Source organism: Centruroides vittatus, unplaced genomic scaffold (assembly GCF_030686945.1).
Source record: "Centruroides vittatus isolate TY-2023 unplaced genomic scaffold, ASM3068694v2 contig_983, whole genome shotgun sequence".
NCBI lineage: Eukaryota > Metazoa > Arthropoda > Arachnida > Scorpiones > Buthidae > Centruroides > Centruroides vittatus.
This window is the reverse complement of record NW_027122654.1, coordinates 1419115-1434414: the sequence shown is the minus strand read 5'-3', so window position 1 is coordinate 1434414 and position 15300 is coordinate 1419115. Positions and strand designations below refer to the sequence as shown.

Sequence of the window (15300 nt, the reverse complement as noted above, 5' to 3'; positions counted from 1 at the left end):
GAAGCATGCAAATTATTACTCAATAATTCTTGACTTTACTGAAGACATAAGTCATATCAAACAAAATATCAATTGTATTATATCATGTTGATGAGAAATTTAAAATATTTCATTGACTTTAAATTAGAACAACTACAGCTGAAGAATTAATTGTGCACTCTCAAAAAATGACCCTAGGATTAGATAAAAAATACTGTGGGCTAAACATGACTATAAAAAAATGACTTAAAACAAGAATATCATATACTAACTCATTGGCTATTTTTATTTGTTGTGTATTGCACAAATGAAATCTATTGCTTAGTATCAATGGAACATCTTGTATAAAAAAATTATTCTTTGGTATTTTCCAAAGATTCAATTATGATAATTTCCTGCATATAACCCATGGGTTACCTGTATTTCAAAATTAATTTAATAGCAGGTACAAGTTATGTATGTGTTCTAGCAATTTTTAAAGGTTGTATGCAGGAAATTAAAGTACTATACTTTGTTTTCCAGTTCACCATGCAGATGAAGTATGTTATTGAAGTCTTTTTCTGAAACATATGGGAATGCAGAATAGGTTTAAGCTCTTCATTAACAGTTCCTAGAATTTCCTTCAAGAGCTTAGAACTTAGTAACAAGCTGCAATTTTAAATTTTGAAATGAACATAACAGTATAAGAAATCCAATGTAAATTTTGTTTTTTCATTACTAATATAGAATGATATTTCAGTGAAAATACTAGTTAAGCTATGCTAAAACTTCATATGGAATTTGGTACTTCTCTAAACATTTAATAATTTCTATCATAGTCAGCTGAACTGGAAGTGGCTTGACTGAACTAATGAAATAGTTGATGAGATTGAAATTCCAAAATTTAAATGACTATGTCTATGTAAAAAAATATACATTGATTACAAATGTATTAGGACAGATTTCATCAGAACTGATCTTTTTAAAACTGAATATTTTCACATCATTATTGACACAATTTATGCAAGTACTAGAATTTGATTTGCAAGAACTTAAAAAACTATCATATCAATTTCGATTCCTTTTACAACTCACATCTAAGAATAAAATCCATTCATGAATAAAGCAGTATAATGAAGAACTGAAAAAAGTTGCATAATAAGAAATCATCTTACTGTGACATGATGCATAATAACTATTTCAAGATTGGTAGACAATGCTGAGAAACTACAGTTGAGAAAAAGAGTTGAAAATATGAGCTAAAATTGTTTCTCAAGATAAATATTTATGAATCTTCAAAAATATTGTTGAAAATTATTTAACTGAATTTTTTCCAATGTTTATACAACATTAAGCAGAATTACACCAAAGATACTTTCAATATGTCTTCAGCAAAAAATACTTTGTAAATTAAAGCTGTTAAAAAAATATCTAAGATAGATTTTTCCTTGCTCAAAATATATCATTATTTGCTATATTGGATTATACATAACAGATTGAATTCAGAAAACCTTGAAAAGCAGAAAATGGTAGATTCGAATTGTCTTAATTTTTATATTATCTATTCTTTTTAGTACTGCACTTACTGATAATTAAAATAGTATTTAAGCTTTTCGTTATCCTTTCATCAAATGTATTTCACTTAAAATTTCTTTCATAACTTAAGCATTGAAAAAAAGAAGCTTGATGGAATATGAGCCATAAAAAAACAATTAAAATTGACATTTTTATTATTGAAATATTAATTTACATAAAAGATGAAAATAATTAAAAACTTACCTTTTTAAAATAAGCTATAAAAAATTTAGCTCAATTATATGTTGCTCTCAATTGAACAAAATTTTGTAATGGATAGCAGAAATTGTTTTCTAAAATAACATATGAGAGTTTCAGCTAAAATTATAGTAGTAATCATGAATATTTCTTAAGTTGATGGCTTCAAAATTGACTTATGTCTATACTCTACTCCTACAAGCTGCAGCACTTATATTGTGTTTCTTTATAGGTTACAAATGCCAGAAGTTTGGAATAAATTTGTGAAAGCTTTTGACAACTCCATGAATAAGTTATCAATGCCTGTATGACAATCCTGATGGGAAAGATCCATGTGCCTATGTCAATAGTACCATATGTAAGTTACATTTGTTATTTATTCTGATAAATGTTATTAAAATTAAATATCTCATAGTTTTTCAAAAATTATTAGTTTTATGTCAATGCATTAAAAAGAAATTAAGAAATATTATGAAATGAAATATATTTTATAACAAAATCAGTACCATTAGGCTAGATACAAACTAAAACTGCCAAATCCAATTTTGACAGCCATAACTGTCAGCATGTGCCAGCCTGTAACATTGGCAAAAAAAGATAAAATAATTCATACTTCTGTCTTGTGCCAGCCTGTCAATTTGTATAGCCAATAAGAAAATTTGTAATTTCCAAGAATATGTTCCAGTCATACTCAAGTTAACAATACAGTAGGACCATGTGTCACATGCAATTTCAGGTTTTTTGCTATTGGTAATAAAAATAATTTCTTAATTGCACACTAAATACATGGCATTTTTTAAGGTACATGTATTTAGCACACATCATGTATCACAGCATCTTGCTCATTTTTGTTCGGGGAATGCATTACTGTGACCCATTTCTTTGATTTGCTCTAAACTCTGGAACTCGCATCAGTTTTTGTCCAGAGTTCTCTCTTCTAACATGCTTCTGTATGATATCAGTGCTTTTTTCATTTTTTCTAATTACTTTGCAAATATGGTTCGAACACAAGGATAACGATATTGGTGATCTGATAATCCAAAGTAAAGCACACAGTGCTTACTTCAGAGGAAAAAATTAAAATTTCATACTTAATGACAAAAGATATGAGCAATTATTTATTGTGACATTGTCACAATGCTGAGCTGCAATTTTTAATCATTTTTAATTTATTTAATTTAAAATGTATGCTCTCCACCTCAAATCAGTATTGTCCATTCTTCTTTAACTGCACCAATTAATATTTCCATCTCGACACCGTCGTTTGGAATTAGAATTATAAGGCTGCATTTTAAAGGTTGATAGGTGTCAGTATTGTCTATTAGCAATGGAGTCAGGCCAATCATCTATCTGATTCTTTTCAGGAAAAAAGTTTTGACTTGGAATAATGTGACTTCCATTTTGAATTAAAGTTCATATATAGTTAATTGGGGTCTCCTGCCTCTAAGCTTTCCCCATCTGGGTCTTGAATTTCATTTATCTAACACCATTCTCAAGATTAAGGAAAGACAGACAAAAAGTGGGAATTTATAGGTCTAAAATTTTTTCAAATTGCAGCCCAATAATTTTTTTTGAGATTTTTCAGAAATATTTCTGTTGTCCTGAAAATGTTTTCAGTTTCTATTCTCTAACATTTTTTAAAATTAAATCATATTAACTAATACTTTATAATATATACAGTTATCAAAGGTTATTCAAAAGTAATTTTAAAAATATAATTCTTAAAATATTTATCATATGTATTTTTATTAAATTTGTTATTCTTAACTAAATATTTGCAGAACACTTGATATCAAGGCTAAATTTTAATCTTACAAGTAAAATACAGTATATGTAAAGTTATCATCAAAATTTCAATTCATAAATTCACACACTAGAACTAATTTTTTTTTTTCATTTATGCGTAATATCTTCTATGTTTATACTGTATAAACTATTTCATTCTTTTACAAACTACAAGCAGATCATCAGTGAATTTTTGATAAAGATTATATACTCAGAAAACTCAAAATAATAAAACAACTGAAATTTAACTAGGGACACCATGCAACTTTGTCATGTCATGATATAATTGAAGTGAAACATTGTATTTTTGTAATTAAAAATGTTTTAAAATTAATATTAGTATATATAAATTATGTTTCACTCCATCTAACCCAAGAGCTGACACATGTTTGAATATGTATGTAAGGTTGTGGATGTGCATTAATGTGTCTGTGAGTGAGTGAGAGAGAGAGTGTGTGTGTGTGTGTGTGTGTGTGATCAGAAGAAAACAGTTGCTTGCCACATGAGAAAGCAATTCTTACATTTGTTCAGTTGTTAATTGCTTTGCTGGTTTTTGGTGCATACACTGCTTTTTATTGTTTTTGCCCTCTAAATTCCAATAGGCGCATGCTTAATCACTCAAGAAGTATAAACATTGTTGTTTTGATCCTACTGTATCTCTAAAACAACCCTACTTTTTATTACATTTTTGGATTCCTCATTGCAATTAATGGAAAATGGCAAAGTTTAATTAAAATTGATCAATCAAATTTTGAGAATGAACCCAATTCTGTAAGCCACATAGCTTTGCTAATGCTCCACCTCAAAAATACTTATTCTATCTTGTAAAGTAAATAAAACTTGTTTCACAAACTTAAAAAACTCAATCTTCTCTAATCAATAAAGTAAACACCAAAGAGTAGAATTTATCAGCATTAGATAAAGTTTTGTAATTCATTAATTAAGATAAATACTTATTTTTCTTAACAGAATAAAATATTTTATTAATTTTTTTTTATTAGAATTTTTCTTTCAGTCTTATTTTATTTGTAATTTTCAAATACTGTAATAATAAATTTCTTGTAAAATATTTCAGAAGATAACAAAACAATTATAAAAGACAATTATATGCTATCAATGATGAAAAATAAATTACAGAATGAATTTTGAATTATTTCATTATTATATAGTCAGAACTGGGGAGTTCAGTGTCGGCAAATAAATTTGCTAACTCCAATTCTTTAACTGACTATATTTCATAATTATTTTTAATTTCCTGGTTATTATAATATATTGTATGTAAGGGAAAATATGTTAATCAGTCAAATTTAAACTTCCTCTCCAGTTTGTGTGTTTGTATCTATTTTCTCATTATATCTCAGGATTGGATAAACATAAAATTTTAATCTTGACAGCATTTAAATGTATAGGGCAAGCAAGAGTTCAGTGGGAGCCGAAATGTAGGTTTTGCAAAATGCATGGGAGCCGCAGTTCTGTACTGTCGTGGCGGATAGTATGGTAAGGCGTGTGATTTTATTATATAATATAAATATAATATAAAACAAATATTGAATTTTTTTAATAAACATATTTTCACAAAATTATAAAAATAAAATTGTAAAAGTAATAACAAAAAACAGAAATTAACACTTTCAGCAAGAGCCGCATGTAACTCAAAAAGAGCCACGTGCGGCTCTCAGAGCTGCATTTGCCCATGCCTGGTATAGGGCATGTAAACTTTTGTAAATTTTTTGTCTTAAATCCAGAATAAGCAAATTTAGATAGTATAACATAAACTTTCTTATTCTATGTAAACATATCAAGATACATGATGTTAAATTAGATTGGGGTTCTGGCTATGTCAAACAGAGAGTTGCAATGACTTATCATATAACAGCAGAGAAAAATGTTAGGTTTGTGAAGGAAGACTATTTTCCTTTTTGTAATTCATTTACACAATAAAAATTTTAGATCTGAAAGGTTTTTAACATTCTTAAAAAAAATGGTTAAAAAAATTTTAATTGGATAAATTCAACAAAAAATGGTTTTGATTTTTATGAGTTCATCCTGTATATTTTTTAATGAGTTAATGTAATTAGAGGATTAATTATTACATTCTTAACAATCAATGGATTTCAAGAGTGTTTTTTTTATGTATTCTTAGAATGAGATTAAAGCATTCTACAAACAAAACAAGATTTCTATCAATTGTTCACAACAGTAACTGGATATAATATGTCCTATTATTATTGTGTTTTATAATCTATCATCTTATCCATAAGTAGAGTTCTCCAGGTTTAACTCAGACTGCTTAGATTTTGAGTTTAATTATTTCTCCAGGTTTGTGAATTATATTACATAATTTAAACTCATCTCTTCTGTTGCATCATTACTGTAGGGGTTAATCTAATACGTATTCGCAGTCATTATTGATGACTTCTTGCCATTTTTTGGGCAACCTGTCAATTAATATAAAATTCTGCATAAAATTCTGGTAGTTTCGAACCAAAAACTCCAGAACCTGGTCATTTTGGAAGTGTTGCCCTTGTAAAGCATTCTGCAATGCCCGGAAAAGATGAAACAATCTGTTGGTGCCAGGTCCAGTGAATATGGCGGATGAGGCAAAACAGACCAGCCAAACTGCAAAATTTTTTCTCGTATAATCTTTGCTATGTGCAACCTTGCATTGTCATGCAATAAGGTAAATTGTTTTCTATTAACAAATGCAAGACTCTTTTCTTAAAGTTTTAGTTGAAGATGTTCTAACTGTTGAACATATACATTTACGGTAATAGTTTCATTGCATGGCAACAACTCAAAATGGATAATTCCTTGACAATCCCACCATACACAACAAAATTTTTCTTCCATGCACACTGGGCTTGGGGTCCAGTTGAGGCTAATTATCTTTGTCAACCCATTGTCTTTTTCAAATGACATTTTTGAATCTGATTCACTTTTCATCACCCATAACAATTTTATCCAAAAAAGATTTCCCTTTATGCCAAGAAAACAAGGTAACAGCTAGTGACCTTCTGTCAGCCTTATTCTGTTCACTGAGGTTATGCAGTACTCAAATTCCCAGCTTGCTCACTTTTCCTAGTTTTTGGAGGTGACAATTGATGGTTGATTGGAATATGTGCAGCTTCTCTGCTAACTCCCTCGTTGTTTGTAATGGGTTCTGCTCAATCAGGACCTTTAAAATGTCATCATCAAAGTCTGAGAATCATCCTGGTCATCATCTTTTAAAGACAAATCATCAGAACAGAATTTTGTAAACACCCACTTTCAAACTGCTCTGCCTGAAATTACTCCACTGGCAGGCATTGCAAATCGTTTTTGCTGTTTCTGTAACATTATCATGTCGGAGTTTATGGCATATGTGCACTTTCGAATGTGTATACCCAATAGTATGGCATATGTGCACTTTTAAATATTTCATTTTAAATGAATTCAAAAACAATATTTTATTACATTATTGATATTTTAGTGTTAAAATTTATATTTAGTAACTATTTGCTAACGGCCACTAATAAAACTCAGTTGAAAGGACACATCACCTGGCAAGAACTTGACAGTCATTTACATCTATCCATGAACTTATTTATGACTCAATCTAATATATTATGCTGTCATAAAAATTATATTATGATGTCATAAAAAATATATTATGATATTGTTATTTAAAACAAAATTAATTGCAATTTATTTTGGTATTATTTCTTTTGATGAATATTAAAAAATATTTGTTACTGTGAAATTAGGAATTTGAAAGCCAAAATATAATTCTTTCTATAGGCAAAAACATTTCCTATTCTTGACTTTCTTTCCAAATATTACATTTCCTTACAAAAGTATCTTTTAATTTTAGAATATTTATTTATAATAAACAATAATCATGAAAAAGCTTGAGAAACAATATGTTTAATAAAACATTATTCTGTTTAAACATATATGATGACTATTTCATCAATTGTTTTACTTATAGAAGCCAAAGTATTATGTTGTAAATACGTTTGGGATCAATAAGTTCATAAGATAAATAAGTGTAATAAATAGACCATGAAATAAATAGTTTATACGCTGTTGACTGTATATTTAATAATAAAAAATTTAAAGATAGACTTTAGTAGAAAAAGTAATAACTAAAATAACTTTATTACTAACAATATTAATAGTTATTTACACAGTAACTAATGTTTCATTTAGCAATTACATTAGCAAATAATCTATCTTTTTGTTTGAAAGTTGTATTTTCCAACTTTATTTACTTTTACATTTTAAGTTCTTTCAGCTGTTATGAAGAAGGGGAGTGAAAAATTGTTTAATATTAGGAATATAAAAAGTAACTATGAGTGTTCTAAAATTAAGAAATAGTAATCAGTGATACCAATTTAAAAAGATTTTATATTTTTAATCAAAAAAAATTTATTTCCTTTAACACATACACTTCTCTGCTATTTTTGGAGATCTAGATGAAAAAACTGAGAACTTTATATATATATATTTTTAAAAATAATCAGTTCTCTATAATTCGTAATGAATTTAATTGAAATTAAATTTGTAGAAAAATTTATTTTTAATGCAACTGATCAACACTTGTACTGTATCTAAATTTTCATTATAAAAAACAACTAATAATATTAACTGAGATGATAGATTCAAAGTAAAATTTTACTTTGTATTGGTTTGTATAATACGTTTCCATATTTTTAAATACGGAACTGTATTATTACAAACAAAGTACAATGCAAAATAAATATTGATAAAATAACTGAAATACTTAATAAAATTATAAAAATAATTTGATATTATGTTAGTAATCATGAGCATGATTACTATATTAAAACAAAAAGCAGGATATCTAAGTTTTATAACTGATAAATTACTACAAGATTTAAATCAATAATAATTTGTGTAATATAAATAATTTTAATAATAGAACAGTCCACAAAAATTCCAATGTAGTATGTAAACTCAAATAGGGATGGGAAATTGTCTTAATAAACTTTACCTTGATAACACAGTGCACAGACAATGATCTTGTAACCTGATTGTCTAGTTCAGATGTTATTTGTCAGATTCCTGTTTTAAAGTTTAATTTCCTTTCTAACATAAAGCATGACAAAATGTTTATTTTCTCTTTTCTGTTAGAAAAGTCTTAAAATTGCATTTAATTAATGCAATTTTAAGACTTTTATTGATATAATTTAGTTTATATTTTATAGAATATGTTATAAATTCAGAATTCATTAAGAAACCAGGAATTATTAAAAAGTGAACATGTCAATATCAGTTATATAAACCATATATTGACTGCAGCTTTAGTTATATAAAAACTTTCATTTAATCAATAGCCACTTATGCAATTTTTACAATTTTAAAATTCAAACAGTAATTACTTTTTCACTTCTATTATTATTTACTATACTAGTACTATTAGTCACTAGTAGTATTATAGAGTTGTTAAATCAACACTACACCCATGCAACGTTTTATTTTTGGTATTGTTGGATCTAAACACCAATAACATTAGAACCGTTCTTGCTCTATGTGCTTATGCTTATCGATCTTTCTGAATAAGAAATTAGATATTACGGCCATTAATTAATTAATTAAAGAAAATTTTGTTTTTAAATAATAATTTTCCTAAATAAAAATTGAAATTTACAGATCGGGAGAAAAAATTCATTTAATTCCCTATCTCATTTTTCCCGGGAACGAAAAATTAGGTAAAGTATCTGTCAACATACGATTTCCTTTTTAACATTTAAAGGAAAAATATTCTAAACAAGATACTTACTGACTGCGATGCAGAATAAATCGAGCACACAGCGAACGAGGAATTTGTTGTCGTTGGAAAGTCTCGGCATCCTCCTACACCGAAAGTGCTGATCTACGATTCCTCGCCTTTTGCCGCGAACACACGATTCGCGTGTGCTTTCTGCGGAAGTGACGTCAAAATTGTTGGCATTTATTACGTTAATTCTAAAAAAAAAAACAATGTAATAGCGTTTTCAAATTCTAATTTATAGCTAATATAACAAATTCTAAATTATGTATTTTACATAATTATTATTAAAAATATACTATAAGCTACATATATTTTATTACTTAATAAAGAAACAAAAAGTTGCAGCTGTTTAGTTTTAGTTGTGTGAAACTAATGTTAATTTTTGACCTTAAGAAATTGCTTCAACAGTTTTATGTTTTTTTTTTTTTTTTGTGCCATTTCATTATATTTTAATTACGCTACAGTAGCTGATGCAGTTGCAGTAGTTGCTCTAATTGCTTGCATGCCAAAAAAACCGCTGCATTAGAGAGGATCAATAACTAAGTTCTAGGAACGAAATGCATTAATTGCTTATGATTTATATTTAATTAAATAAAGTTAATTTCGAAATATATTGAAGAAATAGATACTAAATCGTAACCTACATGATCAGAGATTAAGTGCGACACGTAAAATGGCCTTTAAACATCAATGATAAAGAAGATCATTGATAAAACGCCTTACCTATAAATTAGATTAGTTTTATCCGAAAATGTATAGAATAATCTATTGATTAATGAAATATTTTAATTTTTAACTGTGTTACACAATAAAATAATTCATCCTTAAATTAAAAAATACTTATGTTTTATTTTTTAATATGTGTATAATAGTTGTTGCGAAAATATTTCGTAGGTTAGCGAAAATCAGCTCAAATTACTTAAGATTACTTAAGAAAAACAGATGAATTTTTGCCAGTAAATGTTGATTAACTGCAGAAAATTTATAGCTACACTGTATTTTAAAAATACAGTTAGTCCGTATTACATAAGAAGAATGAACAAAATTCATATATAATATTTGTGCATATGTCTATATGTATATTTATTCATATAATTTATATATATATATATATATGCATGTTGTGTAATTACTAAGTCATTATTTTATAAAAGTGCTAAAATAACTTTTGTACTTTTAAATATTGAAAAATTACTATTATATGTATTACATAGAATTTAAATACTATTAGGAAAAACAAGAACTAATTACTTATAAGTTGTACCAATTATTTTAAAATCAACATTGGATATAACAATCAGAACACACAAAGTATCTTGCTGAGCATAATAATAAGCTACTAAGACATAGTTGTGAAATCTCTATATACCGTTACATGTATTATATAAATTTATACACTATGTTATTAATAAATTTAACAGTGAGTCTATTTCTAAAGAAATTAATGAATTAAATGTATGTGAAGTGGGCATAAAAATTTCAAAAATACATACAGTAAATAAAATGGTCATAAATTATTTATTTTATTAACTACACATTTTAAATTAAATAGAATCTATTTAATTTAAAGATTCTTTAATTCCTTTATGATAATATAGGGCCTGTATATTGAATAGATTGTGAGAATGGTTTAAAGAATCTTTATTATTGAACTATATTTAATTAATCATTTAATGATTAAGATTTTATTTTTTAAAGTACTTTTGAATTGTGTAAAATAATGATAATAAATTATATGTTTAATTAACAGAATGTAGTAACAAATATATTTAAATAACTTTTTTTGGTCATTTCAAAGTATCATTTCAAATATTTATTGATACGTTGGGGTTGTGAGAAATTCGATTTATTAGCTTACAGGATTTTAATACATTCCATTTCGTTTTTTAATATTCTCATTACTTGGTGATTCAGAGATAGGATGTTAAATTAATTTTTTCCCTGTGTTAATTATTTTTAAACAATTATTATTCATAGCAAATAATAATGTGTAAGAATTTTATAATGAAACTATTTATTTATATTTTTATGTATAAGCTTAACAATAACTATAGTATATAATTTTAATTAAGTACAAATTTAGTACATGGATAGATCCTTTTAAACCTACTTAAAACGTAGGTGTTACAAATGTTATTGAGCAATTCTATTAATAATAATGATGTAAACACAAAGTTTAAAACAACGAAATGTATTAACTGAAATAAATTTTTTGATCTAAAGAATTTTATTAAAATAGTTTAGAAAATTTTATTGCTTACTAACTTCATTTCTTTTAAATTAAATTATGCTATTAATTTTAATTTAATTTAGTAGAAATTAAGCTGGTATACAGTAAGGATGGCTAAATTATTTAATATTGTTAATTTATATTTATATAGAAATTATATTGTTAATAACCAAACAACATAAATTTCTTTTAGGTTTTTATTAATTATAAAATAATATTTCACCAAAGCTAGCAACGTATATAAATAATTTAATTCAATATAAACATTTTTCTTAAGTAATAAATCAATTAATGAAATCCATTTATAGACTTTTTGAAAAGCTTTTAAGTTCACAGTTAAGAACGGAAGGGGAAAAATATACAAAGCTAACACTTCCATAACTTAAATCCTTTACACTTTTTAAAATATAATTGTTCACGCTTGGCGTCATGTCTAATTTCATAACAATAACATTTCTCAATCCATTTAAGTTGACCTTTCTCGGTATCTTTAAAATATACAGTATTTTAAAAAGTATAAAATATATTACCCATTTTTATGATGAATTATCATCATAAGTGTGAGAAGAATTTTCTTGGTTGGAGAAATAGTTTACTAACGGATAATTATTCCTTGTAACAGAATAGATCCTGCTTTTATGACCTAATTAAACCGGTTCCTGGAAGTCCGTCGTAAAGCGAGCCGTTCTATTTCTCCATAAACTCAATGTCATAAATTCAGGTTATATCCCTGGAATCTGAGATATAAAATACCACACAGGGATAACTGATAAAACAATACAGTATTTAAATATGACATTTATGACAATCACAAGAGGAAATTTATCCTAGTTTTTAAGTGAAGATCAATTATATATAAAGTTTTTTGATAAAATTTAAATTAATATCATCACATTTCAATTTAGTTTTGTAAAAATTAAATAAAAGAGAATTACTAATTTCAGTTTAAATTGAAAGGATGGATTAATAAACATTGATATGCATGACTCTAAGGCAATATTTAATTGTATCAAATGATTTCATAAAGATAAAATATATTTTTTTTTTACATATTTCTCTATATACTGTATGTAAATTATTCAATTGAATTTTCTCTTCAATTCTAAGTACCACATAATTTTTAAATTAATGCTTCAAAATCTAAATAATCAGAGGAGAGAGAAAAATTTATTTTTTCTGCACCAAGCTGTAATGAAATAACAAGATGGATTTAGTATAGGCAATAATAATTCATAGTTCAGCAAAAGTTTATAATTTTCAGTAATTATAATATTTATGTCAATGTACTGTTAGTTTGACAGCACTATACATTTACAGTCTGTGTTATACTTGCAAATAAGCTAATTATTTTAAAGTATTTCAATCAGTTACAAAATTGAAATTGAACATGAATTTATTGTAATAGCTTAATTTAGTTAGTAAAGATTTAAATAAAGTAGTTATATCTCTATTTCTCTATCAAGAAACTTTTATTTTAATCCGTATTTTAATTTTCATGGAAGTGCTAGTTTATTATTAAATCAATAATTTCATAACACCTAATCAATTTAAAAGAATTAATTTAAAAATATTCTGTTTGGATAAACTGCTTAATCATGTAAAATAAAATGATGTTGAATATTCATAAAAAATATTCAACGTGAGAAAGTAAAATTTTATTATGTTTTTACACTATTTAACTTTTAAGTTTTGTTAAACTAAAAATATTTATTTTAATTAGAGTTTTAGTTTTAACACTATTTTGTTACCATTGTCTTAAATATATTATTTGTAAAAATTTTTTTGTAGATGCTAAATTTGTAAAATAGATACAGCTTAACTCAAAGTAATTATTCCATTTGTAAATCAGTCAGGTACTTATTACGTTAAGCTATACTACAGAGTGTGAGGATAATTCACTGATGACTGAACACTTATTATGTGAAATATCTCTGTATAAAATGAAAAGACTTACAGGAAATACGAATGAAACGATTCTTTATTTCAAGATGAAGCAGTAGCCAAGGTGGTTATTTATTTTACTATGTTATTCGACTGTCACTGAAAGCTTACTTTGTTCGACAATTTATGATTGCACGATCATGGATTATTGAACAAAGTAAGCATTCGATCCCGAGGAATCACCTTGTACAGTACATCTGATAATATCAGAGAGAAGCTTATTGCGCCACGGCGCAATAAGCATATTATATCATACTTGTTAACATTGCTTCTAGCCCACTTTATTAATAACTTTATTCTAATTACAAAATTATAATCATAACAATAACAATTTTTCAATAGGCAATGAGCTCATCACACATACAGCCAAGGTTACCCTTAATATGTCAATCTATACGCGTGTATATTCATTCATATGCCAAAAATGAATGAAAAAGTAACACTGATTTTTATAACATGAAATACATTCAAATCAGCTGTCCGGGACATCAAAAATAGTGCGATCCCTAACAATCAATGACAAACTGTTTTATAAACAAAATAAGTCTTTTCTTAAGAGTCTTCGAGCTTATGGAACTTAATAGAAGTAATTACACAGTCAGATAAACGAAAGGTCATAAATTTAGGGCCTCTAGATATGAAAAACTAATGCCTGTAACTGTAATAAATACAACTTTAACTAGAACTTCGTTAAACATTGTTACTTCTTTAGCACGTGGAGAGTCGGTTATATGTATTATGCTTAGTATTGTATTGTGGATCGTGTATAAAAGAAGAATCTTAAGTGGTCACGTAAGAAAAAAAAAATATGGCAGACTGCATAGAGCAGTGCCCCAACTGGAGAGTAAATGGAAGCGTCAGAAACCAATGCTAGCTACTCCCCCCATTTTAGGTAGTAACTACAGGAGAAAGCGCCGAATATACCCAGCCCGTTTCCGACCGAAGTCGGAGAACGAGAATTTAGAAGGACGGATCAGCTCTCGACCGTGCGACAGGCGGCAACGGGAGAACCTAGAAGTATATGAAAGCCTTGTGTTGGGGTAGACACTAACTGAGCAGATCCGCCTCGCTAGCGATCAATGTTCAGACGTGTCCGTGACACACGCTTCCAGACTAAAATACTCCGCTCCTTATATATATACTAACCAGTCGGTTGCCGCCAGGTCGATTAGTGTCGTTCCCGTTAAACTACGACTAACTCGTTCGTTAAGATATAATAAAGGAGTTTTTTCTGTAAATGAAGGTGTAGCTTTAAATTACGACAAAAGTCCTACCTGATATTTTCTGTCGTTTCGTCCTTTTCGTGAATTTCTCCTCCGTCTGTTAAATGCGACCTGTCAGATAAATCGGTAACGTTATTGAATAACACGTGATACATAAGTACGTAATATCTTAATCTTGGTGGGAAGAAAAGATTTGGGTTTTAATTTCGATGGAAAATTGTTAAATAGTATAGCGAAATTAGAGGAAATTTCGTGCTTTTCTTCGGAAAAAATAGAAATCGCTACTGAGTCTTAGTAAATGTTTGGCCGGTAGATGTCGATATTTTATATTGTTTAATATTTAAAATATTAATAAATTTCGTTAATTTTGTATTTATCTTACTTTTTAAATATCACTAGTGATGAATAAAACAATAATATAATAAGAGAAGTGTATAATTTATTACAGAATGATTAATTGTAACCTTTTAATTTCTATATATTTTATATGTATCGTAGTATAAGTAATAAATTTATAATGATTAATGATAAATATAAAATAAAAAATAAAATTTTAATTTATGTTTAAGATTAATAGTTTTCTAGCGTTATTTAAAGATAGTTTTCTAGCGTTCGGA

The 15300-nt window shown here is 27.0% G+C and overlaps 1 protein-coding gene across 2 annotated transcripts in view; it reads right to left on the bottom strand.

Annotated features, from left to right (window-relative positions):
• LOC136985950 (phospholipid phosphatase 1-like) overlaps positions 1-14862 on the bottom strand; it is a 42558-nt gene extending 27696 nt beyond the window's left edge. Inside the window, exons 1-2 of one of the 2 annotated variants that reach the window (XM_067283370.1) lie at positions 14735-14862; positions 9299-9483 (exon numbers count right to left, since the gene is read on the bottom strand). In XM_067283370.1, the coding sequence (XP_067139471.1) occupies positions 9299-9483; positions 14735-14838 (289 nt within the window). In that variant the 5' untranslated portion in view covers positions 14839-14862. Of the gene's footprint in view, positions 1-9298; positions 9484-12049; positions 12191-14734 lie in introns of those variants that run through there. The other variant, XM_067283371.1, reaches the window with a different exon arrangement.
• Between the last annotated feature and the right edge of the window lie 438 nt (positions 14863-15300).